A 25,912-nucleotide genomic window follows, 5' to 3' on the forward strand; every position below is an offset into this window, starting at 1 on the left:
AGCCGCGTTCAGCACCACACGCAGGGGAACAGCACTTACAGGAGCGCTGCTTTCCCCGAAGCCGTCCGTGCACACGGAGGACAGTGTAGACTGTTCTTCGTGTGCACGTGTGTGGAACGTTTGGCAGCCCATGTGTCCGGGTAAAAACAGACATGTCTGCGTGTTTTGCACATGGATACATGGTCCGTCAAAACACGGAGACATGTGCAGAGACCCATTCATTTGAATGGGTCTATGTGTGTCAGTGACTCCGGTGTTGTGAATTCTGTGGCTGAGTTCACTTCTGTGGTCACAAGTGGTATTGCAGTCTCTGGGCTTCCTCCCTCAGGTGTTTTGGTGAGCTCGTTGGCTGCCTTGCTATTTAGCTCCACCTGAGTCTGTCTTCCTTGCTCCTTGTCAATGTTCCAGTGTTGGATCTGAGCTACTGCATCTTTCCTTGGGCCTGCTGCTCTGCTAGATAAGTGCTTCTAGTTTGTTTTCTGTTTTTCCTGTCCAGCTTGCTATTAACTTTTGCTGGAAGCTCTGAGAAGCAAAGGAGTGCACCGCCGTGCTGTTAGTTCGGCACGGTGGGTCTTTTTGCCCCTTTGCGTGGTTTTCGTTTTAGGGTTTTTTGTAGACTGCATAGTTCTCTTTGCTATCCTCGCTCTGTCTAGAATATCGGGCCTCACTTTGCTGAATCTATTTCATTCCTACGTTTGTCTTTTCATCTTGCTAACAGTCATTATATGTGGGGGGCTGCCTATTCCTTTGGGGTATTTCTCTGAGGTAAGTCAGGCTTGTATTTCTATCTTCAGGCTAGTCAGCTCCTCAGGCAGTGCCGAGTTGCATAGGTAGTTGTTAGGCGCAATCCACTGCTGCTTATAGTTGTGTGAGGATAGATCAGGTACTGCAGTCTACAGAGATTCCACGTCTCAGAGCTCGTCCTATTGTTTTTGGTTATTGCCAGATCTCTGTATGTGCGCTGATTACTGCACGCTGTGTTGCCTGATTGCCAGCCATAACAGTACAAGGAGCCACACCAATGATTCCCAATAGAGGGAAAAAAGAAATCCTGACATCATTTTTTTTTCTTAGCTCTGTCTTCAGTCTTTTTTTTCCCTTAGACATTAGAGTGCTTCAGGACACAGCTGTGGACATGGATATTCAGGCTCTGTGCTCCTCAATGGATAATCTCGTTGTAAATGTACAAAAGATTCAAGATACTATTGATCAGAAATCGATGCTAGAACCAAGAATTCCGATTCCTGATTTGTTTTTTGGTGACAGAACTAAGTTCCTGAGCTTCAGAAATAATTGTAAGCTATTTTTGGCCTTGAAACCTCATTCTTCTGGTAATCCTATTCAACAGGTTTTGATTATTATTTCTTTTTTGCGCGGCGACCCACAGGACTGGGCGTTTTCTCTTGCACCAGGAGATTCTGCATTGAGTAATGTTGATGCATTTTTCCTGGCGCTCGGATTGCTTTACGATGAGCCTAATTCAGTGGATCAGGCTGAGAAAAATCTGCTGGCTTTATGCCAGGGTCAGGATGATGTAGAAGTATATTGTCAGAAATTTAGGAAATGGTCAGTACTCACTCTGTGGAATGAATCTGCACTAGCGGCTTTGTTCAGAAAGGGTCTCTCTGAAGCTCTTAAGGATGTAATGGTGGGATTTCCTATGCCTGCTGGTTTGAATGAGTCTATGTCCTTGGCCATTCAGATCGGTCGTCGCTTGCGCGAGCGTAAATCTGTGCACCATCTGGCGGTACTGCCTGAGAGTAAACCTGAGCCTATGCAGTGCGACAGGACTATGACTAAAGTAGAACGGCAAGAACACAGACGTCTGAACAGACTGTGTTTCTATTGTGGTGATTCTACTCATGCTATTTCTAATTGTCCTAAACGCACTAGGCGGTTCGATAGCTCTGCCGTTATTGGTACTGTACAGTCCAAATTCCTTTTGTCCATTACCTTAATGTGCTCTTTGTCATCGTATTCTGTCATGGCGTTTGTGGATTCAGGCGCTGCCCTGAATCTGATGGATTTGGATTATGCTAAACGTTGTGGATTTTTCTTGGAGCCTTTGCGGTGTCCTATTCCGTTGAGAGGAATTGATGCTACACCTTTGGCCAAGAATAAGCCTCAGTACTGGGCCCAGCTGACCATGTGCATGGCTCCTGCACATCAGGAAGTTATTCGCTTTCTGGTACTGCATAATTTGCATGATGTGGTCGTGTTGGGGTTGCCATGGCTACAAACCCATAATCCAGTATTGGATTGGAACTCTATGTCGGTAACCAGCTGGGGTTGTCAGGGAGTACATGGTGATGTTCCATTTTTGTCTATTTCGTCATCCATTCCTTCTGACATCCCAGAGTTCTTGTCGGACTTTCAGGATGTATTTGAAGAGTCCAAGTCTGATGCCCTACCTCCGCATAGGAATTGTGATTGTGCTATCGATTTGATTCCTGGTAGTAAATTCCCTAAGGGTCGTTTATTTAATTTGTCCGTACCTGAACACACCGCTATGCGCAGTTATGTGAAGGAGTCCCTGGAGAAGGGACATATTCGCCCATCGTCGTCACCATTGGGAGCAGGGTTCTTTTTTGTAGCCAAGAAGGATGGTTCGCTAAGACCGTGTATTGATTACCGCCTTCTTAATAAGATCACTGTTAAGTTTCAGTATCCCTTGCCATTGATTTCTGACTTGTTTGCTCGGATTAAGGGGGCTAGTTGGTTTACTAAGATTGATCTTCGTGGTGCGTATAATCTGGTGAGAATCAGGCAGGGAGATGAATGGAAAACGGCATTTAATACGCCCGAGGGTCATTTTGAGTATCTGGTGATGCCGTTCGGACTTGCCAATGCTCCATCTGTTTTTCAGTCTTTTATGCATGACATTTTCCGTGAGTATCTGGATAAATTCTTGATTGTTTACTTGGATGACATTTTGATCTTCTCAGATGATTGGGAGTCTCATGTGAAGCAAGTCAGAATGGTTTTCCAGGTACTGCGTGCTAATTCCTTGTTCGTGAAGGGATCAAAGTGTCTCTTCGGTGTGCAGAAAGTTTCATTTTTGGGGTTCATCTTTTCCCCTTCTACTATCGAGATGGATCCGGTTAAGGTTCAGGCCATCCAGGATTGGACTCAGCCGACATCTCTAAAAAGTCTGCAGAAATTCCTGGGCTTTGCTAATTTTTATCGTCGCTTCATCTGTAATTTTTCTAGCATTGCCAGACCATTGACCGATTTGACCAAGAAGGGTGCTGATTTGGTTAATTGGTCTTCTGCTGCCGTGGAAGCTTTTCAGGAGTTGAAGCGTCGTTTTTGCTGTGCCCCTGTGTTGTGTCAACCTGATGTTTCTCTTCCGTTCCAGGTCGAGGTTGATGCTTCTGAGATTGGTGCAGGGGCGGTTTTGTCACAGAGAGGTTCTGGTTGCTCAGTGTTCAAACCATGTGCTTTCTTTTCCAGGAAATTTTCTGCTGCTGAGCGTAATTATGATGTGGGCAACCGAGAGTTGCTGGCCATGAAGTGGGCATTCGAGGAGTGGCGTCATTGGCTTGAGGGTGCTAAGCATCGCGTGGTGGTATTGACTGATCATAAGAACTTGACTTATCTCGAGTCTGCCAAGCGCTTGAATCCTAGACAGGCCCGTTGGTCGTTATTTTTTGCTCGTTTTGATTTTGTGATTTCATACCTTCCGGGCTCTAAAAATGTGAAGGCGGATGCTCTGTCTAGGAGTTTTGTGCCCGACTCTCCGGGGTTATCTGAGCCGGCGAGTATCCTCAAGGAAGGAGTCATTGTGTCTGCCATCTCCCCTGATTTGCGGAGAGTGTTGCAGAAATTTCAGGCTAATAAACCTGATCGTTGTCCGGCCGAGAAACTGTTCGTCCCTGATAGGTGGACTAGTAAAGTTATCTCTGAACTTCATTGTTCGGTGCTGGCCGGTCATCCAGGAATCTTTGGTACCAGGGAGTTGGTTGCTAGATCCTTCTGGTGGCCATCTCTGTCACGGGATGTGCGTGCTTTTGTGCAGTCCTGTGGAATTTGTGCTAGGGCTAAGCCCTGCTGTTCACGTGCCAGTGGGTTGCTTTTGCCCTTGCCGGTCCCGAAGAGGCCTTGGACACATATTTCGATGGATTTCATTTCTGACCTTCCCGTTTCTCAAAAAATGTCGGTCATTTGGGTGGTCTGTGATCGCTTTTCTAAAATGGTCCATCTGGTGCCCTTGGTTAAATTGCCTTCCTCCTCTGATTTGGTGCCTTTGTTCTTCCAGCATGTGGTTCGTTTACATGGCATTCCTGAGAATATTGTTTCTGACAGAGGTTCCCAGTTTGTCTCGAGGTTCTGGCGAGCCTTTTGTGGTAGGATGGGCATTGACCTATCTTTCTCCTCGGCCTTCCATCCTCAGACTAATGGCCAGACCGAACGAACCAATCAGACCTTGGAAACATATCTGAGATGTTTTGTTTCCGCTGACCAAGATGATTGGGTGTCATTTTTGCCGTTGGCTGAGTTCGCCCTTAATAATCGGGCCAGCTCGGCTACCTTGGTCTCTCCATTTTTCTGCAATTCTGGGTTCCATCCTCGTTTCTCTTCAGGACAGGTTGAGTCTTCGGACTGTCCTGGTGTGGATTCTGTGGTGGACAGGTTGCAGCAGATCTGGACTCAGGTAGTGGACAATTTGACCTTGTCCCAGGAGAAGGCTCAGCTTTTCGCTAATCGCAGACGCTGTGTGGGACCCCGACTTCGTGTTGGGGATTTGGTTTGGTTATCTTATCGTCATATTCCTATGAAGGTTTCCTCTCCTAAATTTAAACCTCGTTTTATTGGTCCGTATAGGATTTCTGAGATTCTCAATCCGGTGTCTTTTCGTCTGACCCTCCCAGACTCCTTTTCCATACATAATGTATTCCATAGGTCGTTGTTGAGGAGATACGTGGCACCTATGGTTCCATCTGTGGAGCCTCCTGCCCCTGTTTTGGTGGAGGGGGAATTGGAGTATATTGTGGAGAAGATTTTGGATTCTCGTGTCTCTAGACGGAAACTCCAGTATCTGGTCAAATGGAAGGGTTATGCTCAGGAAGATAATTCCTGGGTTTTTGCCTCTGATGTCCATGCCCCAGATCTTGTTCGTGCCTTTCATGTGGCTCATCCTGGTCGGCCTGGGGGTTCTGGTGAGGGTTCGGTGACCCCTCCTCAAGGGGGGGGTACTGTTGTGAATTCTGTGGCTGAGTTCACTTCTGTGGTCACAAGTGGTATTGCAGTCTCTGGGCTTCCTCCCTCAAGTGTTTTGGTGAGCTCGTTGGCTGCCTTGCTATTTAGCTCCACCTGAGTCTGTCTTCCTTGCTCCTTGTCAATGTTCCAGTGTTGGATCTGAGCTACTGCATCTTTCCTTGGGCCTGCTGCTCTGCTAGATAAGTGCTTCTAGTTTGTTTTCTGTTTTTTTCTGTCCAGCTTGCTATTGTCTTTTGCTGGAAGCTCTGAGAAGCAGAGGGGTGCACCGCCGTGCTGTTAGTTCGGCACGGTGGGTCTTTTTGCCCCTTTGCGTGGTTTTCGTTTTAGGGTTTTTTGTAGACTGCATAGTTCTCTTTGCTATCCTCGCTCTGTCTAGAATATCGGGCCTCACTTTGCTGAATCTATTTCATTCCTACGTTTGTCTTTTCATCTTGCTAACAGTCATTATATGTGGGGGGCTGCCTATTCCTTTGGGGTATTTCTCTGAGGTAAGTCAGGCTTGTATTTCTATCTTCAGGCTAGTCAGCTCCTCAGGCAGTGCCGAGTTGCATAGGTAGTTGTTAGGCGCAATCCACTGCTGCTTATAGTTGTGTGAGGATAGATCAGGTACTGCAGTCTACAGAGATTCCACGTCTCAGAGCTCGTCCTATTGTTTTTGGTTATTGCCAGATCTCTGTATGTGCGCTGATTACTGCACGCTGTGTTGCCTGATTGCCAGCCATAACACTCCGGTACGTGAGAAAACTGTCACTACACATACTGGAGACACTGACGTGTGAAACCGGCCTTACATGGTCTTGAACATAACGTGGCTTTAATCTATAAGTACAGAAGGCAAAGAAACCTTTATTTTTTTGTTGGAAGTAAATTATCGTGTGAGGTTCATCTAAAGGAAACATGGAAGTTGCTAGAAGTATCATCACTACTCTTCTTATATACAGTCTGTCTATACTAATCAGTAAGGTATTACATAAGAAGAGCAGTGATGATACATCTATCTACTAATATGTAAATTTGTTTATAAGATTAGTACATATAACTCACAGACACATACAGTGCCTTGCGAAAGTATTCGGCCCCCTGGAACTTTTCAACCTTTTCCCACATATCATGCTTCAAACATAAAGATCCCTGTAGGGATTCGGACAGAAATCCGAGAGTGGACCCTCTGGGTCGTGACTCTAGAGCCCCCGGGGTCGAGCGGACCAGATGGAATCACCCCCTATACAGGGAGTGTTAGGAGCAGGACCTCGGGGGAATGGAGACACAACAGCTAGAGCCAAAGGGGCGACCCAAGATAAAGAAGGAAACCACAGGCTATAAGGATGGCAGGGAAAAATAGGAAAACAAGACTTAACTAAAAATGACTGGAACACGGAACGGCAGAACACAGAAGGAACACGGACTGGCAGGACTCAGCAGGAACACGGACCGGAAGGACTCAGCAGGAACACGGACAAGCAGGACACAGCAGGAACACGGGCTGGTAGAACACAGCAGGAACACGGACTGGCAGGATACAGCAGGAACACGGACTGGCAGGATACAGCAGGTACACGGACTGGCAGGATACAGCAGGAACACGGACTGGCAGGATACAGCAGGAACACGGACTGGCAGGATACAACAGGAACACGGACTGGCAGGATACAGCAGGAACACGGGCTGGCAGGATACAGCAGGAACACGGACAGGCAGGACACAGCAGGAACACGGACAGGCAAGACACAGCAGGAACACGGGCTGGCAGGACACTGAGACAAAGTAAAGACTGGGCTGAGAGAAGACACTGGTACAGGGGAGCCTAGGGCATAGGGACACTGACGGCAGACAGTGCACCTACAAAGCAAAGGCGTCTTACCTAGGGAGACGCCGGGAAGAAATACCCGATGGGCGCCGCCATGTTGGGGCGGAGCCACCGGGTCGTGACCTCCCAGAAGGCTCTGCGATGGAGGAGACGCGACCGCGCATGCGCAGAGAGACCGGACGCCGTGAGCCGGCGAAGGAGGAAGCAGAGCGGCGCTGGACAGGATCGCGAGTGCGCCGAGGGATGGGAGAAGCCAGGTAAGTATGCGCAGCGTTCGTAACAGTACCCCCCTCCTTAGTCCCCCTCTTTTTAAGGCTAGAAAGGAATCTTTTCATGATAAGAGGAGCATTGATGTTCTCTCGGGGCTCCCAGGACCTCTCCTCAGGGCCAAATCCCTCCCAATCAATCAAAAAATAAGTTTTACCCCTAACTACCTTTTTGGCAAGAATGTCTTTAACATTAAAGATTCCATCAGAAGTACAGAGCTGAGGAGAGGAAGAGGTAGCGGAGTGAAAACGATTAAAGACTGCAGGCTTGAGAAGAGACACATGGAAGGCATTGGGAATGCGCAAAGAGGCAGGCAGCTTCAACTTATAAGAAACATCATTAATGCGACTCAATATAGGAAAAGGACCAATATAGCGGGGACCCAGTTTGCAAGAGGGAATTTTAAGCTTGATATAGCGAGAGGAAAGCCAAACTTTATCACCCGGAGAATATGGCGGAGCATCCAAACGCCTCTTGTCAGCAAACTTTTTCATATTAAGGCTAGCTCTCTCAAGAGCCACTTTGGTCTCACTCCAAATCGTAGAGAATTCCCGGGACAAGAAATCCGCTGCCGGTACCCCTGAGGAAAGAGAAACAGGAAGAGGAATGTTCGGATGTTGACCATAGACTACAAAAAAGGGAGTTTTGGAGGAAGACTCGCTGGGAAGATTGTTATATGAGAATTCGGCCCAGGGGAGAAGAGAGACCCAGTCATCTTGGTGTGCATTGGAGAAATGTCGCAGATATGTAGTCAGGACTTGATTAACTCGCTCCACTTGTCCGTTGGACTGAGGGTGATAGGCGGAAGAGAAGTCCAAGTTAACCTTTAATAGACTGCAGAGAGCTCTCCAAAAACGTGAGGTAAATTATACTCCACGGTCTGAGACGATATGATGTGGAAAACCATGAAGACGAAAGACTTGGTGTAAAAAGATCTTTGCCAACTCAGGAGCGGAAGGCAGACCAGGCAATGCGATGAAGTGAGCCATCTTAGAGAACCGATCTACAGCAACCAAGATGACAGAGCAATTCGAGGAACAAGGTAGATCAGTGATGAAGTCCATAGCTATATGACTCCAAGGAACGGAAGGCACAGGCAGAGGATGCAGGAGACCGGAAGGAAGCTGCCTAGGGACTTTATTTTTTGCACAAGAAGGACAAGAAGCGATGAATTTGGTGACGTCTTGTCGGAGAGATGGCCACCAGTAATGCCGAGAGATAAGAGAAAGTGTCTTCTTGACTCCTACATGTCCTGCAATTTTGGAGGAGCGACCCCAACGTAAAACTCTCTCCTTGTCTTGGTTAGCCACAAGAGTCTTGCCAGGAGGAGTTGAAATCACTCTTAGAGGAGCAAGAGCGACGATCTTCGCAGGATCAATGATGTGAGCCGGAGAATCCTCAATGTCCTGAGGCTGAAAGGATCTTGAAAGAGCATCTGCTTTGACATTCTTATTTCCGGGTCGGAAATGAAGTTCAAATTCAAATCGTCCGAAGAATAAAGACCATCTGGCTTGTCGTGGATTTAGTCTTTGGGCAGACTGAATATAGGCCAGATTCTTGTGGTCTGTGTAAATGGTGAATAGATGAAGAGACCCCTCAAGGAGATAACGCCATTCCTCCAAGGCTAGCTTGATAGCCAAAAGTTCTTTATCTCCAATAGAGTAGTTACGCTCAGGAGCGGAAAAGGTTTTAGAAAAAAAACCACAGGTCACCAAACGTCCGGACGAGGATCTTTGCAAAAGTACAGCACCAGCTCCAATAGAGGATGCGTCGACCTCAAGGACAAACGGTTTATTAGCATCAGGACGATGAAGCACAGGGGCCGTAGCGAAACTTTGTTTAAGAGACAGAAAGGACTCTTCAGCCTCAGGGGTCCAAAGACTGGAGTTGACTCCCTTGCGAACTAGAGCAGAGATAGGCTTGGTCATGGAAGAAAAATGAGGAATAAATTGTCTACAGTAGTTGGCAAAGCCAAGAAAACGTTGGATTGCTTTTGTTCCAAGAGGACGAGGCCAATTCAGGACAGCAGAAACCTTCTCTGGATCCATCTCTAAGCCAGATCTTGAGACAATATATCCAAGGAAAGGAAGAGAAGATTGTTCAAAGACGCACTTCTTAATCTTAGCGAACAGATGATTCTCTCTTAGCCTTTGCAGAACACGACGGACATCTCGCCTGTGAGTGGAGAGATCCGGAGAAAAGATGAGAATGTCGTCAAGATAAACCACGACCGAGGAGTAGAGTAGATCCCGAAATACATCGTTCACAAATTCCTGGAAAACCGCGGGGGCGTTGCAGAGACCAAACGGCATAACCAAGTACTCGTAGTGACCGTCACGAGTATTGAAGGCAGTCTTCCACTCATCGCCTGCACGAATACGAACCAAATTGTATGCGCCACGTAGATCTAATTTGGTAAAAATTTGCGCACCCCGAAGACGGTCGAAGAGTTCCGGAATGAGTGGCAGAGGATATTTGTTCTTCACCGTGATGTTGTTTAGGCCTCGATAATCAATGCAGGGACGGAGAGAACCGTCTTTCTTCTTCACGAAAAAAAACCCTGCTCCGGCCGGAGAAGAAGACTTGCGAATGAATCCTTTAGCAAGATTTTCTTGAATGTACTCAGACATAGCTTGAGTCTCAGCAGGAGAGAGAGGATAGATTCTGCCCCTGGGCGGGTTAGTTCCAGGCACGAGATCTATGGGACAATCATAGAGCCGGTGAGGCGGAAGACCCTCAGCCTCCTTCTTGTTGAAGACATCAGAATAAGCGCTGTAGACACAGGGTAAGGCGGGAAAAGAAGAGGAAGGAGAAGAATTAGAGGAAGATCCCACAGGACGCACCGGCAGCAGACAACGTTCCCGACAAAGCTCACCCCAGCGCAAGATATTACCATTGCGCCAATCTAAAATGGGCTCGGGGTTCCGTAACCAAGGAAGACCTAAGAGCATAGGATGAGACAGACCCGCTAAAACATAAAATGCAATTCTCTCCTTGTGCAGAGCCCCAACCTGAAGTTCCACCTCAAGTGTTACTTGAGTAATGGTCTCCTGTAACGGTTTACCATCCACAGATGCAAGAATCACAGGAGCCTCTAAGGTTTTGACTGGAACGGAGAATTTCAAAACCTCCTCCAACCTAATAAAATTCCCTGCTGCGCCCGAATCCACATACGCATCCAGCGAAATGCCTTTGCCCGCAATATGCAAAAGAACGGACAAAGTAAGGGGTTGAGAGGGATCACACACACCTAGGGAGGCCTCTCTTACCTGACCTAGGCGGAGGAGTTTTCCGGACGTTCAGGGCAAGAGTGCAATAAATGAGCAGCACTCCCGCAGTAAAAACATAACCCCTGAGTGCGCCTCTCTTTACGACGTTGTTCGGACATCTTAAGACGGTCCACTTGCATAGGTTCCGGTGCGGACGCCTGAGAGGAGGTTCTAGGCTGAGGACTGAGTGGCTTACGGGTGGCAGAAGAAGGACGAAGAGACCTCCGCTCACGGGCGCGTTCTTGGAACCGAAGGTCAATACGGGTAGCTAAGGAAATTAATTCCTCCAAAACAGTAGGGGTGTCCCGACCGGCTAACTCATCTTTTATGCGCCCAGAGAGACCCCGCCAGAAAGCAACCACCAACGCCTCGTTGTTCCAGCCCAAGTCAGAGGAGAGTGTGCGGAACTGAATAGCGTACTGGCCTACGGATAACGATCCCTGATGGAGAGAAAATAGAGCTTCAGTTGTAGAGGCCAGACGTCCAGGTTCGTCAAAGACAAGACGGAAAGTCTCCAAAAATTCAGACAACCGGGAGACTAGGGGATCGTCTCGCTCCCAGAGTGTATTAACCCATGCCAAGGCGTCACCCTCCAGATGGGAAATCAAAAACGCAACTTTGGACCGATCCGTCGGGTAATGCTGGGGCAGAAGCTCAAAGTGAAGACGGCATTGGTTTAGAAATCCTCGGCAGGACTTAGGATCCCCATTGTACAGAGGCGGTTTAGCCAAGCGGGGTGGAGGGTGGGACGCAGGAGCAGACGTAGAAGCGGCTGTCTGGATGGAAAGCAGCCGATCGTCAATAGAAGACATATAACTAAGTATATGGGCCTGGGTGTCACGCTGCTGAGCTAACTCTTGCTGTAAGCCAACGAGTAGAGCGGCGTTGCCAGGATCGGAGGACTGGAGCGTGGACAAGCGAGAATCCATAGCTTTCATAAAAGACATCATGCGGGACTGATTCTCTCGCAAAAAGAGTAGCTCTTTTTGCGCAGCAGAGGCCCCAGCGGGGTCCATGGCCTTTGCTTACTGTAGGGATTCGGACAGAAATCCGAGAGTGGACCCTCTGGGTCGTGACTCTAGAGCCCCTGGGGTCGAGCGGACCAGATGGAATCACCCCCTATACAGGGAGTGTTAGGAGCAGGACCTCGGGGGAATGGAGACACAACAGCTAGAGCCAAAGGGGCGACCCAAGATAAAGAAGGAAACCACAGGCTATAAGGATGGCAGGGAAAAATAGGAAAACAAGACTTAACTAAAAATGACTGGAACACGGAACGGCAGAACACAGAAGGAACACGGACTGGCAGGACTCAGCAGGAACATGGACCGGAAGGACTCAGCAGGAACACGGACAGGCAGGACACAGCAGGAACACGGGCTGGTAGAACACAGCAGGAACACGGACTGGCAGGATACAGCAGGAACACGGACTGGCAGGATACAGCAGGTACACGGACTGGCAGGATACAGCAGGAACACGGACTGGCAGGATACAGCAGGAACACGGACTGGCAGGATACAACCGGAACACGGACTGGCAGGATACAGCAGGAACACGGGCTGGCAGGATACAGCAGGAACACGGACAGGCAGGACACAGCAGGAACACGGACAGGCAAGACACAGCAGGAACACGGGCTGGCAGGACACTGAGACAAAGTAAAGACTGGGCTGAGAGAAGACACTGGTACAGGGGAGCCTAGGGCATAGGGACACTGACGGCAGACAGTGCACCTACAAAGCAAAGGCGTCTTACCTAGGGAGACGCCGGGAAGAAATATCCGATGGGCGCCGCCATGTTGGGGCGGAGCCACCGGGTCGCGACCTCCCAGAAGGCTCTGCGATGGAGGAGACGCGACCGCGCATGTGCAGAGAGACCGGACGCCGTGAGCCGGCGAAGGAGGAAGCAGAGCGGCGCTGGACAGGATCGCGAGTGCGCCGAGGGATGGGAGAAGCCAGGTAAGTATGCGCAGCGTTCGTAACAATCCCAAATGTAAATTTTTGGTGAAGAATCAACAGCAAGTGGAACACAATTGTGAAGTTGAACGAAATTTATTGGTTATTTTAAATTTTTGTGGAAATTCAGAAACTGAAAAGTGGGGCGTGCAATATTATTCGGCCCCTTTACTTTCAGTGCAGCAAACTCACTCCAGAAGTTCATTGTGGATCTCTGAATGATCCAATGTTGTCCTAAATGCCTAATGATGATAAATATAATCTACCTGTGTGTAATCAAGTCTCCGTATAAATGCACCTGCTCTGTGATAGTCTCAGGGTTCTGTTTGAGGCACAGAGAGCATCATGAAGACCAAGGAACACAACAGGCAGCTCTGTGATACTGTTGTGGAGAAGTTTAAAGCCGGATTTGGATACAGAATGATTTCCAAAACTTTAAACATCCCAAGGATCAATGTGCAAGCGATCATATTGAAATGGAAGGAGTATCATACCACTGCAAATCTACTAAGACCCGGCCGTCCCTCTAAACTTTCATCTCAAACAAGGAGAAGACTGATCAGAGATGCAGCCAAGAGGCCCATGATCACTCTGGATGAACTGCAGAGATCTACAGATGAGGTGGGACAGTCTGTCCATAGGATAACAATCAGTCCTACACTGCACAAATCTGGCCTTTATGGAAGAGTGGCAAGAAGAAAGCCTTTTCTCAAAGAGATATATATAAAGAGTTTTGTTTAAAGTTTGCAACAAGTCACATCGGAGACACACCAAACATGTGGAAGAAGGTGCTCTGGTCAGATGAAACCAAAATCGAACTTTTTGGCAACGATGCCAAACGATATGTTTGGCGTAAAAGCAACACAGCTCATCATCCTGAACACACCATCCCCACTGTCAAACATGGTGGTGGCAGCATTATGGTTTGGGCCTGTTTTTCTTCAGCAGGGACAGGGAAGATGGTTAAAATTGATGGGAATATGGATGGAGCCAAGTACAGGAGCATTCTTGAAGAAAATCTGTTGGAGTCTGCAAAAGACCTGAGACTGGGACGGAGATTTGTCTTCCAACAAGACAATAATCCCAAACATAAAGCAAAATCTACAATGGAATGGTTCACAAATAAACGTATCCAGGTGCTAGAATGGCCAAGTCAAAGTCCAGACCTCAATCCAATCGAGAATCTGTGGAAAGAGCTGAAAACTGCTGTTCACAAACGATCTCCATCAAACCTCACTGAACTCGAGCTGTTTGCCAAGGAAGAATGGGCAAAAATTTCAGTCTCTCGATGTACAAAACTGATAGAGACATACCCCAAGCGACTTGCAGCTGTAATCGCAGCAAAAGGTGGCCCAACAAAGTATTAAGTTAAAGGGGCCGAATAATATTGCACGCCCCACTTTTCAGTTTTTGAATTGCCACAAAAATTTTAAATTACCAATAAATTTCGTTCAACTTCACAATTGTGTTCCACTTGTTGTTGATTCTTCACCAAAAATTTACATTTGGTATCTTTATGTTTGAAGCATGATATGTGGGAAAAGGTTGAAAAGTTCCAGGGGGCCGACTACTTTCGCAAGGCTCTGTAGCGTTACATGGACAGTGTGGTTTTTGTGATTATATATTTAGCACGTACATTAAAATATGAGAGCATACTTCACCCTTACACAAATGCATAATAAAAATAATTATCACACCTCGTTTAGAGTGATGTTACGTTTCCTCCAAAGACAGTAGAGGGCGCTATTATGTTAAGACAAAAAAAGTTGCAGACTGTGAGTCTTCTGCGATACAAGTTATCAAACAGTGAAACTGGTTAATAGAACTCCATTTCCCAGAAAGATCTGAATAGCCTCCATTCATTAGTGACGCTGTGTGCAGGAATCCTTCTTGATAAATTGGCCCAGCATGTGGCTCTCACCCATCCACAGACTGCTGTCTTGCCGAAATGGACCAGACCGAAGGCTTGTGCCCATCTTTGGACCTTTTGCAGTCACTCTTGGTACACTGCTAACTCATAAACATAATATTTTCACAGCTGAGGGTTTGTGACCATTGTATCTGCAGTCCACGTAGTTTAGATCATAGAGAATCGTTTCGGCTCAGTACAATAAGAAACTAAGCGGTGAGAAATGTTAGGTTTGCGTGGATTTTCATTCTCTGACAATAATTCACTGGCAAGAAGCCGAGATCGTGAACAGTTGCAGGTGAACCACGGCTGTGACCAACGCTCAGGCAGCCTGTGCTGTGTGAATGGAGGCTGCTGTGTGTGTTCCTTGGGGTTGTGGGAAGGGGCATCATCCATCATGGCTAACGCTGTTCTTTCTCTTCTGATTTCAGTGAACAGAGTATCTGCCAAGCTCGTGCTTCTGTCATGATCTACGATGACACCAGCAAGAAATGGGTGCCAATCAAGCCCGGACAGCAGGGCTTCAGCCGGATTAACATTTACCATAATACTGCCAACAACACCTTCAGAGTAGTTGGAGTGAAACTTCAGGATCAACAAGTACGTATAGTCTGAAATTATTGCTTCCTGATCAGAAGCATGATTTTGTTTTGTTGCTGTCACCACTAGGTGGCGCTTATGAGCCTATGGCGGTCATTGAGCGCAGTCGCGACAAAGTCCGCACAAAGCACCGCGCTGCCTCGTGTGGTGGCTGCAGGAAGCCAGAATTATTATTCTGATATAGTGATATAGTGATGAGCGAGTGTGCTCATTACTCGTGTTTCTATATGTTGTGACTGTGAAACAGCCGCGACACATGCAGCTGCGGCACCGCACACCTGATTATCGGAGCGCTCCAGGTATCCGGGTTCCCGCTGCAGCTTCTTCGGTGAGCGCTATAGCTATGTGTCTCTATGGTAACAGACTACAAACACTCTCTGAATAGTCAGATCCTTCAGTTTTGTTCCCTCTGTTCCCTCCTTGTGGATAACATACTTTTACCCTGGGGTGGCATTGTGGGATAATGAATGTTATCCATGAAGAATTATTATTATTATTATTATTTATTGTTAAAGCGCCATTTGTTCCATGGCGCTTTACATGTGAGGATGAAGAGTTCTGACACTTTCTAATATACAGAGAATTTCACTTGTTTCTGCTTCCTGTTCATAAACAAAGGAATTAATTGGGGATTTTTCAAAACTGCAAAAAAAGTGTTGAATGGTGTAAAAGAAATAGCCATTACTTACATGACTTCAGGCCGGAATCACATTTCCTTATTTTGGGGTCCCAGTACAGACCACGATGAATGGGCCGATTGCTGGTATCCTGACTGGCATCCTTGAAGGCACATCCGAATCTGTCGATTTCAAGACCATCAGGACCACGGAGACATTCGGACAGTGAAAGACTGATGTGCGAATCTCGCCAAAAGGAGGTTCTTTCCAGCAGTGCCGACAAGCCGCGTGTCACGTGACCGTTTGCAGCCAATCACTCGCCTCCTTAGAGACTGGCTTCAAGCTGTTACATGGACAACGGCCACCAAGAATCACAGGAGATATTTGAAATTATGAGGAATTTATACAGAAACTATACTAGAAGTGTGCAGAACTTTTCATCATACAATAACGAAAGAGATTGTCTAAGTAGTCAAAAGACGATTTTTTATCCCCATGGGCATTTGCTTGCGGAAAAGCCGTTTGCGTTCCATAGTGCCAGCAGATATGGCTGCAAAATATATTCACAGCAAAATCTAGCCATAGCATAAATTGACTCAAAGGGGATCGCATGTGGATATAGGTACTAATTTTATCCTTTGTAATGCAAAATGAGAAAGCTGTGAAAAGTGCAGCTCCCCGGCTCCTTACCATAAGATTGAAGAAGGACAAGATTGCTTTAATAATAAAAAGAAAATAAAAATCACGATTCCTTACCAATGCTGTGGTCTCACCATAGCAGCACGTGAGGGCTGCGGGCAGTGATTGGCTGCAGTGGTCCCATGTTCCTGTGACAGTGATGCCATTGCTGCAGTAAGAAGTACCCCATGGGTAATGGGCGAAATTGAAACAGGAGTGTTGGGAAAGCAGTGAGGAGTGTTTTTCGTCTTTACACTCACAATTGTAACATTGCTAAACCCACAAAGGAATTTCCAGTGTTACAGGAAAAATAACCTTTTTTTGGACCCCACAGTCCACAGTTCAGCAGAGCTGCAAGGTCAGACGCAACCTGTGCACTGTGCGTTTTGTAAGAAAGCAGCCATGTTTTTCAGATTATCTAATTAATGCTCCGTCTGTCAGTAAGTTTCCAGCCTCGTTATTCTGTAACTTCCTATCAGGATCCTCTGCTTCCATTGTGTAAATATCACATTTCTTCCTTTCAGGTAGTCATAAACTATTCCCTGGTGAAAGGTCTGAAATATAACCAGGCCACGCCAACCTTTCACCAATGGAGGGACGCCCGACAGGTGTACGGCTTGAACTTTGCAAGCAAAGAAGAAGCCACTGCTTTCTCCAATGCCATGCTGTTCGCCCTCAATATCATGAACTCACAAGACGGAGGTAAAAGCATAAAAAGTCATCACAATTTCATTTAGTCACCTACACGCCGACTTGCGGCACACTGTTCCCTTACGGAGGGTTTGCCACACTTGTATCTATACTACTACACTATACCTGCACTGATACATTGTAGCAAACTGTCAAAGTGATTTGTGTTGCTAATGTCCTTAGTCCTCAGAGGATCGACTAGACTGGATACAACTGTAGCAAACACTCATCCGTGGAAAGTGTTGGTTATTTTCAGGTTTTTAGCATATGGGTGTAAACAAAATTATTTCCAGTCATTGACAGCAAGCAAGTGGCGATCTGGAAAATAGAGAAACATTAAAACATATATTTGAAAAATGCACTTTTTGTCACTACACAGTGATAAATCTTCATAAAAGGCTAGAATGCCCCTTTAAGGGGCTGTAGTATGATGCTGGCCCTTTAAATGCCTGATACTAAAGGGAAAAAAAGGTCCAAAAATTGGTTTCTTTTAGTCCTGAACTGGTATTGTTGGGGAAGCCGGAGATCCAAATTAATTTAATTAATAACATGACTATGCCTCCTTAAAGTTACATATTTTGCAAAGTCATCATCATCGGGTAACTGTGAAGAAGATGATGTAGTAGTGACATCACAGTAATGACATCACTTGTCACATGTCTCACTGATGGAAACAGGGAAAAAAATAAATGACACATTGGTTAAGGACAGCTGATTCGCTACCATGAGCAACAGCATTAACCGATGAATGGTCATTGGTTGAGGCACGAGGTTCGTTGCTTATTCCAGTAAATCGGAAATGTTAAATTCCACTAAAAATCTATATTTCTGTTGGAGATCCAGTATTACGTTAGATCTGCTGTGCTAATATACAAGTGCTTCTCACAAAATTAGAATATCATCAAAAAGTTAACTTATTTCAGTTCTTCAATACAAAAAGTGAAACTCATATATTATATAGAGTCATTACGAACAGAGTGATCTATTACAAGTGTTTATTTCTGTTAATGTTGATGATTATGGCTTACAGCAGGGGTCCCCAACCCGTAGCTCGCGAGCCACATGTGGCTCGCCTGCGCCAGGCATGTGGCTCGCCGACGGTCACTGAAAAAAGTCCCCAAGGAGCCGCCCCGCTGGCTGTAATACCCACCCCGCTGCGTATAATACCCGCCCGCCACCTGCTCCTGCTATGTGGGGAAAGGAGCCACCCCGCCGGCTGTAATACCTGCCCCGCCGCTTGCAATACCTGCCCCGTCCTGCGTCAGCGACTGCATTCACTCCTGCACAGTGGAGCGGGTCACTGTGATCTGTTAGTCGCACAAAGTCTCGCGAGACTTCACAAATCTCGCAAGACTTTGTACTGGACTGGCCGGGTTCCTGCACCATTAATCGCTGCAATGTCCGGGTCTGTATGACATTCAGATACCGGTACTTCACATGCTCCTGGACTCCATATTATGTGCGCTGGCCTCCAAATGTGCAGGGAGCCTCATTATCTCTGGAGCCTGTCACATGACCGCCAGTCGCACAATATTAGTTTATGGCGCAGGGTCACCGGTAGTTTCGTTGGATGTAAATATAATGACATTACCTGTCCTGTAGGATTCCGGGATCACAGAAAAGACGTCTGCATTTCATATAATCTCATCACCCCCATCACCCCCCAATATCCAGTGCTGAATCGCGTATTAGGCTACTTTCACACTAGCGTCGTGCACTGCACATCGCTATGCGTTGTTTAGGAGAAAAAACGCATCCTGCAAAATTGCTTGCAGGATGCGTTTTTTCTCCATTGACTAATATTAGCGACGCTTTGGCTACTTTCACACTGGCGTTTTTTGCAATACGTCGCAATGCGTCGTTTATGGCAAAAAACGCATCCTGCAAAGTTGTTTGCAGGATGCGTTTTTGCCCCATAGATTAACATTAGCGACGCATTGCAACGCATTGCCACATGTCGCAACCGTCGTGCGACGGTTGCACCGTGTTTTGGCGGACCGCCGGGAGCAAAAAACGTTAAATGTAACGTTTTTTTGCTGCCGACGGACCGCTTTTTCCGACCGCGCATGCGCGGCCGGAACTCCGCCTCCACCTCCCCGCACCTCACAATGGGGCAGCGGATGCGCCGGAGAAATGCATCCGCTGCACCCGTTGTGCGGCGCATCAAACACTAGCGTCAGAATCTCGGCCCGACGCAATGCGACGGGCCAAATCCGACGCTAGTGTGAAAGTAGCCTTTGCCACGACGGGTTGCGTCGTGTTGCGGCGGACCGTCGGCTGCAAAAAACGTTACATGTAATGTTTTTTGCAGCGTTGTGTCCGCCATTTCCGACCGCGTATGCATTGTGGCTCTCAACCAACTTTCATAGTGGAATGTGGCTCTCAAGGTAAGAAAGGTTGGGGACCCCTGGCTTTCAGCCAAAGAAAACCCAAAAGTCATTATCTCAGTAAATTAGAATACTTTATAACACCAGCTTGAAAAATTATTTTAAAATCCGAAATGTTGGCCTACTGAAATGTGTGTTCAGTAAATGCACTCAATACTTGGTCAGGCCTCCTTTTGCATCAATTACTGCATCAATGCGGCGTGGCATGGAGGCGATCAGCCTGTGGCACTGCTGAGGGGTTATGGAAGCCCAGGTTGCTGTGATAGGGCTACACTTGTTGATTGGCTACATTGATGGGCTACACTTGTATTAGTATCTCAAGAAGGGCTGTAAATTGTAAAATTGTTTGTATTTACAAGCTCTGACAAAACCCATTTAAGAAGATAGAAATGACCTCATAATGCCCAAACTAAGGGTAGCATCAATCACTTTATGGCTGCAGCCAGGCATAATAGTCTCTGCAGTTTTCTTTACAAATGTGGCTTCTCCCAGCATTGCTGCAGGTGACTGACAGATCTCTCCCTTGTGGGTACATAAGCATACATGCATATATTCTAACTACATTATATCCTGAGCGTTTCAGTGAAAATATACCTGGCCGCAGTTTGGGAGCACAAATCAGATGTCAATTACCATTTAAAAAAAATGCTCCCAGAAAAAGAAAACTATTCTCTTGTCCTTTAGCAATATGTACGGTATATAGTGTAATGTGCATGTGCTTAAATATTAACTGCTCGCTGACTTCCATTCTGATCCACTTTTGAACCACTTGACTGCAATTCGCCTAAGGCCAAGTTCACACTAGGCGTTTTTTCAGCATTTTGTTTCTGCAGAAAAAACCTGATCTCTCGGCAAGAAAGAAGCTGCAGAAAAAAAAAGCATGTTTTTCTTGCTGCTTTTTCGGTGGCGGTTTTGGCATGTTAGATTTGTCTCTTGTACATGCTGATAAAGTTTAGTGTTAAGAAAAAAAGTCCTATTATATAGAGTTAGGTTTTGGCACAAAACACGCAGCAAAAGTTGATACCTGTGTTTTTGGTGTTTTTTTTCAGCATTTTTTCACCACCTATTCATTTAAGTGAAAAAAACGCTGAAAGAAGTGATATGCTCCATTGTGCAAAAAAAATAAATAAATAAAATAATGCAAAGCACAAAATCCTGATGACAAAAAACAAAAACTGTGCATGAGATTTCTGAAATCTCAGGCTTTGCTGGTACTGTAAAACGCAGCTGAAAATTTGCATTAAAAAACGCTGCAAAAAAACCTCAGGCTTCACACATCTATTTTCATCGTTACATCCATGTAAAATCAGACTGTTTTTCTCTCATAATATCAATGGTTTCTAAAAACTAAAAGGCGGTAACTTTTTTTTTTTCTTCCACTGACTCTCAGTAAGGCCGGCTTCACACTCAGCGTATGAAAATACGGTCCGTATATTACGGCCGTAATACGCTGAAATGTCCCGAAAATAGTGGTCCGTAGCTCCTCCGTAGGCAGGGTGTGTCAGCGTTTTTTGCGCATGGCATCCTCCGTATGTAATCCGTATGGCATCCGTACTGCGTGGTTTTCTCGCAGGCTTGCAAAACCAACATACCGCTATAGAAATGATCCATGTGTCCCAAAAAGAAAAAAATATATATATATACTGTCTATATATATATATATATATATATATATATATATATATATGTCAGTAGACACATATATGTATATATATTACTATTTTTTCCAGCGCTATACAGCTTGAAAGCCGGTAATTCAATTACCGGCTTTTTCTTTCTCCTTCCTAAAACCCGACATGATTTGAGACATGGTTTACATACAGTAAACCATGTCTTCTCTCCATTTTTTTTGCAGATTCCACACTACTAATGTCAGTAGAGTGTATCTGCAAAATTTGGCCGTTCTAGCTCTTAAAATAAAGGGTTAAATGGCGGAAAAAATTGGCGTGGGCTCCCGCGCAATTTTCTCCGCCAGAGTAGTAAAGCCAGTGACTGAGGGCAGATATTAATAGCCTGGAGAGGGTCCATGGTTATTGGCCCCCCCTGGCTAAAAATATCTGCCCCCAGCCACCCCAGAAAAGGCACATCTGGAAGATGCACCTATTCTGGCACTTGGCCACTCTCTTCCCATTCCCGTGTAGCGGTGGGATATGGGGTAATGAAGGGTTAATGCCACCTTGCTATTGTAAGGTGACATTAAGCCTAATTAATAATGGAGAGGCGTCAATTATGACACCTATCCATTATTAATCCAATTGTAGTAAAGGGTTAAATAAAACACAAACACATTATTTAAAATTATTTTAATGAAATAAAAACAATGGTTGTTGGAGTATTTTATTCTACGCCCAATCCAGTCACTGAAGACCCTCGTTCTGTGAAAGAAAAAACATAATAAACCAACAATATACTTACCCTCCGCAGATCTGTAACGTCCAACGATGTAAATCCTTCTGAAGGGGTTAAAACATTTTGCAGCAAGGAGCTTTGCTAATGCAATGCTACTCCTCGCTGCAAAACCCCGGGGAATGAGTCTAAATATAGATCAATGAGCTATAGTTAGCTTCATTTGCGGTGAGGCGCCCTCTGCTGGATGTTCATAGATCGTGGGAACTTACCTAGAAAGCTCCCAGGCTCCCAGGCTTTCTAGGAAAGTTCCCACGATCTATGAACATCCAGCAGAGGGCGCCTCACCGCAAATGAAGCTAAATATAGCTAATTGATCTATATTTAGACTCATTCCCTGGGGTTTTGCAGCGAGGAGTAGCATTGCATTAGCAAAGCTCCTTGCTGCAAAATGTTTTAACCCCTTCAGAAGGATTTACATCGTTGGACGTTACAGATCTGCGGAGGGTAAGTATATTGTTGGTTTATTATGTTTTTTCTTTCACAGAACGAGGGTCTTCAGTGACTGGATTGGGCGTAGAATAAAATACTCCAACAACCATTGTTTTTATTTCATTAAAATAATTTTAAATAATGTGTTTGTGTTTTATTTAACCCTTTACTACAATTGGTACATTCTGAGAAAAAAGGAATTGACTGGTGAGCTTGGGAACTCAAAAAGGCCTGGGCGTCCACGGATGACAACAGTGGTGGATGATCGCCGCATACTTAATTTGGTGAAGAAGAACCCGTTCACAACATCAACTGAAGTCCAGAACACTCTCAGTGAAGTAGGTGTATCTGTCTCTAAGTCAACAGTAAAGAGAAGACTCCATGACAGTAAATACAAAGGGTTCACATCTAGATGCAAACCATTCATCAATACCAAAAATAGACAGGCCAGAGTTAAATTTGCAGAAAAACACCTCAAGAAGCCAGCTCAGTTCTGGAAAAGTATTCTATGGACAGATGAGACAAAGATCAACCTGTACCAGAATGATGGGAAGAAAAAAGTTTGGAGAAGAAAGGGAACGGCACATGATCCAAGGCACACCACATCCTCTGTAAAACATGGTGGAGGCAACGTGATGGCATGGGCATGCATGGCTTTCAATGGCACTGGGTCACTTGTGTTTATTGATGACATAAGAGCAGACAAGAGTAGCCGGATGAATTCTGAAGTGTACCGGGATATAATTTCAGCCCAGATTCAGCCAAATGCTGCAAAGTTGATTGGACGGCGCTTCATAGTACAGATGGACAATGACCCTAAGCATACAGCCAAAGCTACCCAGGAGTTCATGAGTGCCAAAAAGTGGAACATTCTGCAATGGCCAAGTCAATCTCCAGATCTAAACCCAATTGAGCATGCATTTCACTTGCTCAAATCCAGACTTAAGACGGAAAGACCCACAAACAAGCAAGACCTGAAGGCTGCGGCTGTAAAGGCCTGGCAAAGCATTAAGAAGGAGGAAACCCAGCGTTTGGTGATGTCCATGGGTTCCAGACTTAAGGCAGTGATTGCCTCCAAAGGATTTGCAACAAAATATTGAAAATAAAAATATTTTGTTTGGGTTATGTTTATTTGTCCAATTACTTTTGACCTCCTAAAATGTGGAGAGTTTGTAAAGAAATGTGTACAATTCCTACATTTTCTATCAGATATATTTGTTCAACCCTTCAAATTAAACGTTACAATCTGCACTTGAATTCTGTTGTAGAGGTTTCATTTCAAATCCAATGTGGTGGCATGCAGAGCCCAACTCGCGAAAATTGTGTCACTGTCCAAATATTTCTGGCCCTAACTGTATATATATATATATACCTATTCTATGTGTACACATTTATTCTACCTATTCTACTGTAAGCTGTCAGTGTGATTTTACTGTACACCGCACTGAATTGCCGGCTTTTCTCTCTAACACCGCTGCGTATTTCTCGCAAGTCACACTGCTTGTCCGTGTGTAATCCGTATTTTTCACGCTTCCATAGACTTTCATTGGCGTATTTCTTGCGCAGTACGGTGACAAACGCAGCATGCTGTGATTTTGTACGGCCGTAGAAAGCCGTATAATACTGATCAGTAAAATACGGCAGATAGGAGCAGGGGCATAGAGAATAATTGTGCCGTATTTTTTGCGAGTTTTACGGACGTAGTTTCTGCGCTCTTACGTCCGTAAAACTCGCAAGTGTGAAGCCGGCCTCATGAATCAGTTGAAAACTTCAGATTACATAAAACATAAAAACATTTATTCAAAAACAAAAAAGTAAAAAAAAAAAAATACAAACAAACAAATACGGTATTCTAACAAATCTCTAAAGAAAAATAAAAGTATAGTTTCAGAAAAAAAAAATCTACAAAATCTAAAAAGATTATTTTTAATTTACATCTTTTTAAATTTAAGACAAATCTATATTTTGACCTTTTTTTTTATTTGTAAATCTGGTTCCTTTTCTGTATTTTGCTCTGACAAGTGACATGTGATGCTGGCTATAGGGAGGCAAGGTCTGATCCTGACAGACAGCTCCTGTTTCAGTTTCTGGAGTCTGTCTATTCGGATACATATATGGTCTAGCTGGACTCCCGTTCGCTTTTTCCGTCACCGCTGCCCTGATTGGAGGACTTTCTGTCCAAAATATCCCTGGAAGTCTTTTGGGGGCTTAATTCTTGGCTTGTTTTCAATGGACATTTTATGCCGCTGTCTCTTTTTTGCCTGTATGGAAATTTGTTATTTTGCTTGAATTCTGATGTGGGAAGGATCGTTCTCTCTGTGTGATTTGGATTTATTATTGGTCCTGTCCGGTATCTGTGACCATCCTGCCTGCCAACACTTGGCTGAAAATTTGCCTCATTTAATATGTCAGGTCAAAGGGTCCGGCAAGGTCGGCTTAAACAAATCAGCTTGGCCACTATCAACCTGACCTGTGAGTATGCTTCTCGTTAACCTCTCAATGACGTAATATTACGCTGCATACCGGACACGTGCAAAACGTCTCATTCATAATGTTCCATTGATTTCATGACCTTATGTATTCATTTTTAATAATTACCGTAACTTTTTGACATAAAATGTAATATTAGTAAAAGTAAATATTATAAAATATTAAAAAAAGCTAAAAGCAATGACTGGGAATACGTCTCCTCTTGTTCGATTCTTATTCCTGCCCTCGCAGAAAACTGACAAACTATATTATAAGGTAATAGGATCGATAAAGTTTTGTGGGGATCGGTTTGGTAACTGATCGGTCCTAGCGGTTATGTTTTAGACAGAGGTTTTGATATTAGTGTGAATGGAACTTAGTAAATAAAATAAATAGGCTGTAAATTAAATAATTGGAAAATAAAGATTTGTAAAAAAAAAAAATATATATATATATATGATAATGTTAGTAAGAAGTATAATAGAATAATGATGAAAAGAATAAAAATGCAGAATTGCTACAATAAAAAAATATAATACGAATATAAGGTATACTAATGATAAATACCGTAGATTAAAAAATGAATTACGATGCTAATACAAAAGAAATAATTTTATAAAACTAATTCATAAGAAATCTAGGAATACATAATAATTGTAGACTTTTTTCTTTGTATGTTATTAGGGATTATGTATATTAATATAATTTATCAGTATTAACCTATTTATTTTTGTATTTTTATTTTGCCCCATCATCGTATGCCATATTAAGAAGCATTGCTTCTAGGGGAAAACTAAATCTGTAATCCAGCACGATATGGCGGTGCAATAGTGCTGAATATGCATTTGGAGCTGTAAGGACTGGAGTAAGGATTCTGCGTCCCTTCGTACAATCTCTGCCTGCACACGGAGCTGAAATCAGAGGAATACTGTGCAGGATGTATTTCTCTAGCCCGAAAGCCATCATCCATAGAGATAATCTATAAATGACACGAGGAGGTTCCATAGCTGTTACATAACAGGCACAAAATTCAGTTTTTCATTAAATGTGACCCGAGGTGTTCGCACATCACAGCGTCGAGGCGTGAGCATGTGCTAAAAATATTTCCCAATAAGCTCCGTAAAACAGAAATAGCTGGTTGTATTTAGAGCAGTGGAACTCTAGAAGAGAATCCCTGATTTGTTGCAGGCGAATAGAAAAGGG

At 44.9% G+C, this 25,912-nt stretch overlaps 1 protein-coding gene across 12 annotated transcripts in view; it reads left to right on the forward strand.

Moving 5' to 3' along the window:
- The window catches only part of EVL (Enah/Vasp-like), a 223,175-nt gene that overhangs the window by 109,573 nt on the left and 87,690 nt on the right, over window positions 1-25,912 (forward strand). For all 12 annotated transcript variants that reach the window (XM_069738372.1, XM_069738343.1, XM_069738342.1 and 9 more), the window contains 2 exons: window positions 14,862-15,030; window positions 16,850-17,027. In XM_069738372.1, coding sequence (XP_069594473.1) covers window positions 14,862-15,030; window positions 16,850-17,027 — 347 coding nt within the window. The remainder of the gene's footprint in view (window positions 1-14,861; window positions 15,031-16,849; window positions 17,028-25,912) is intronic.

Source organism: Ranitomeya imitator, chromosome 1 (assembly GCF_032444005.1).
Source record: "Ranitomeya imitator isolate aRanImi1 chromosome 1, aRanImi1.pri, whole genome shotgun sequence".
NCBI classification, from domain to species: Eukaryota; Metazoa; Chordata; class Amphibia; order Anura; family Dendrobatidae; genus Ranitomeya; species Ranitomeya imitator.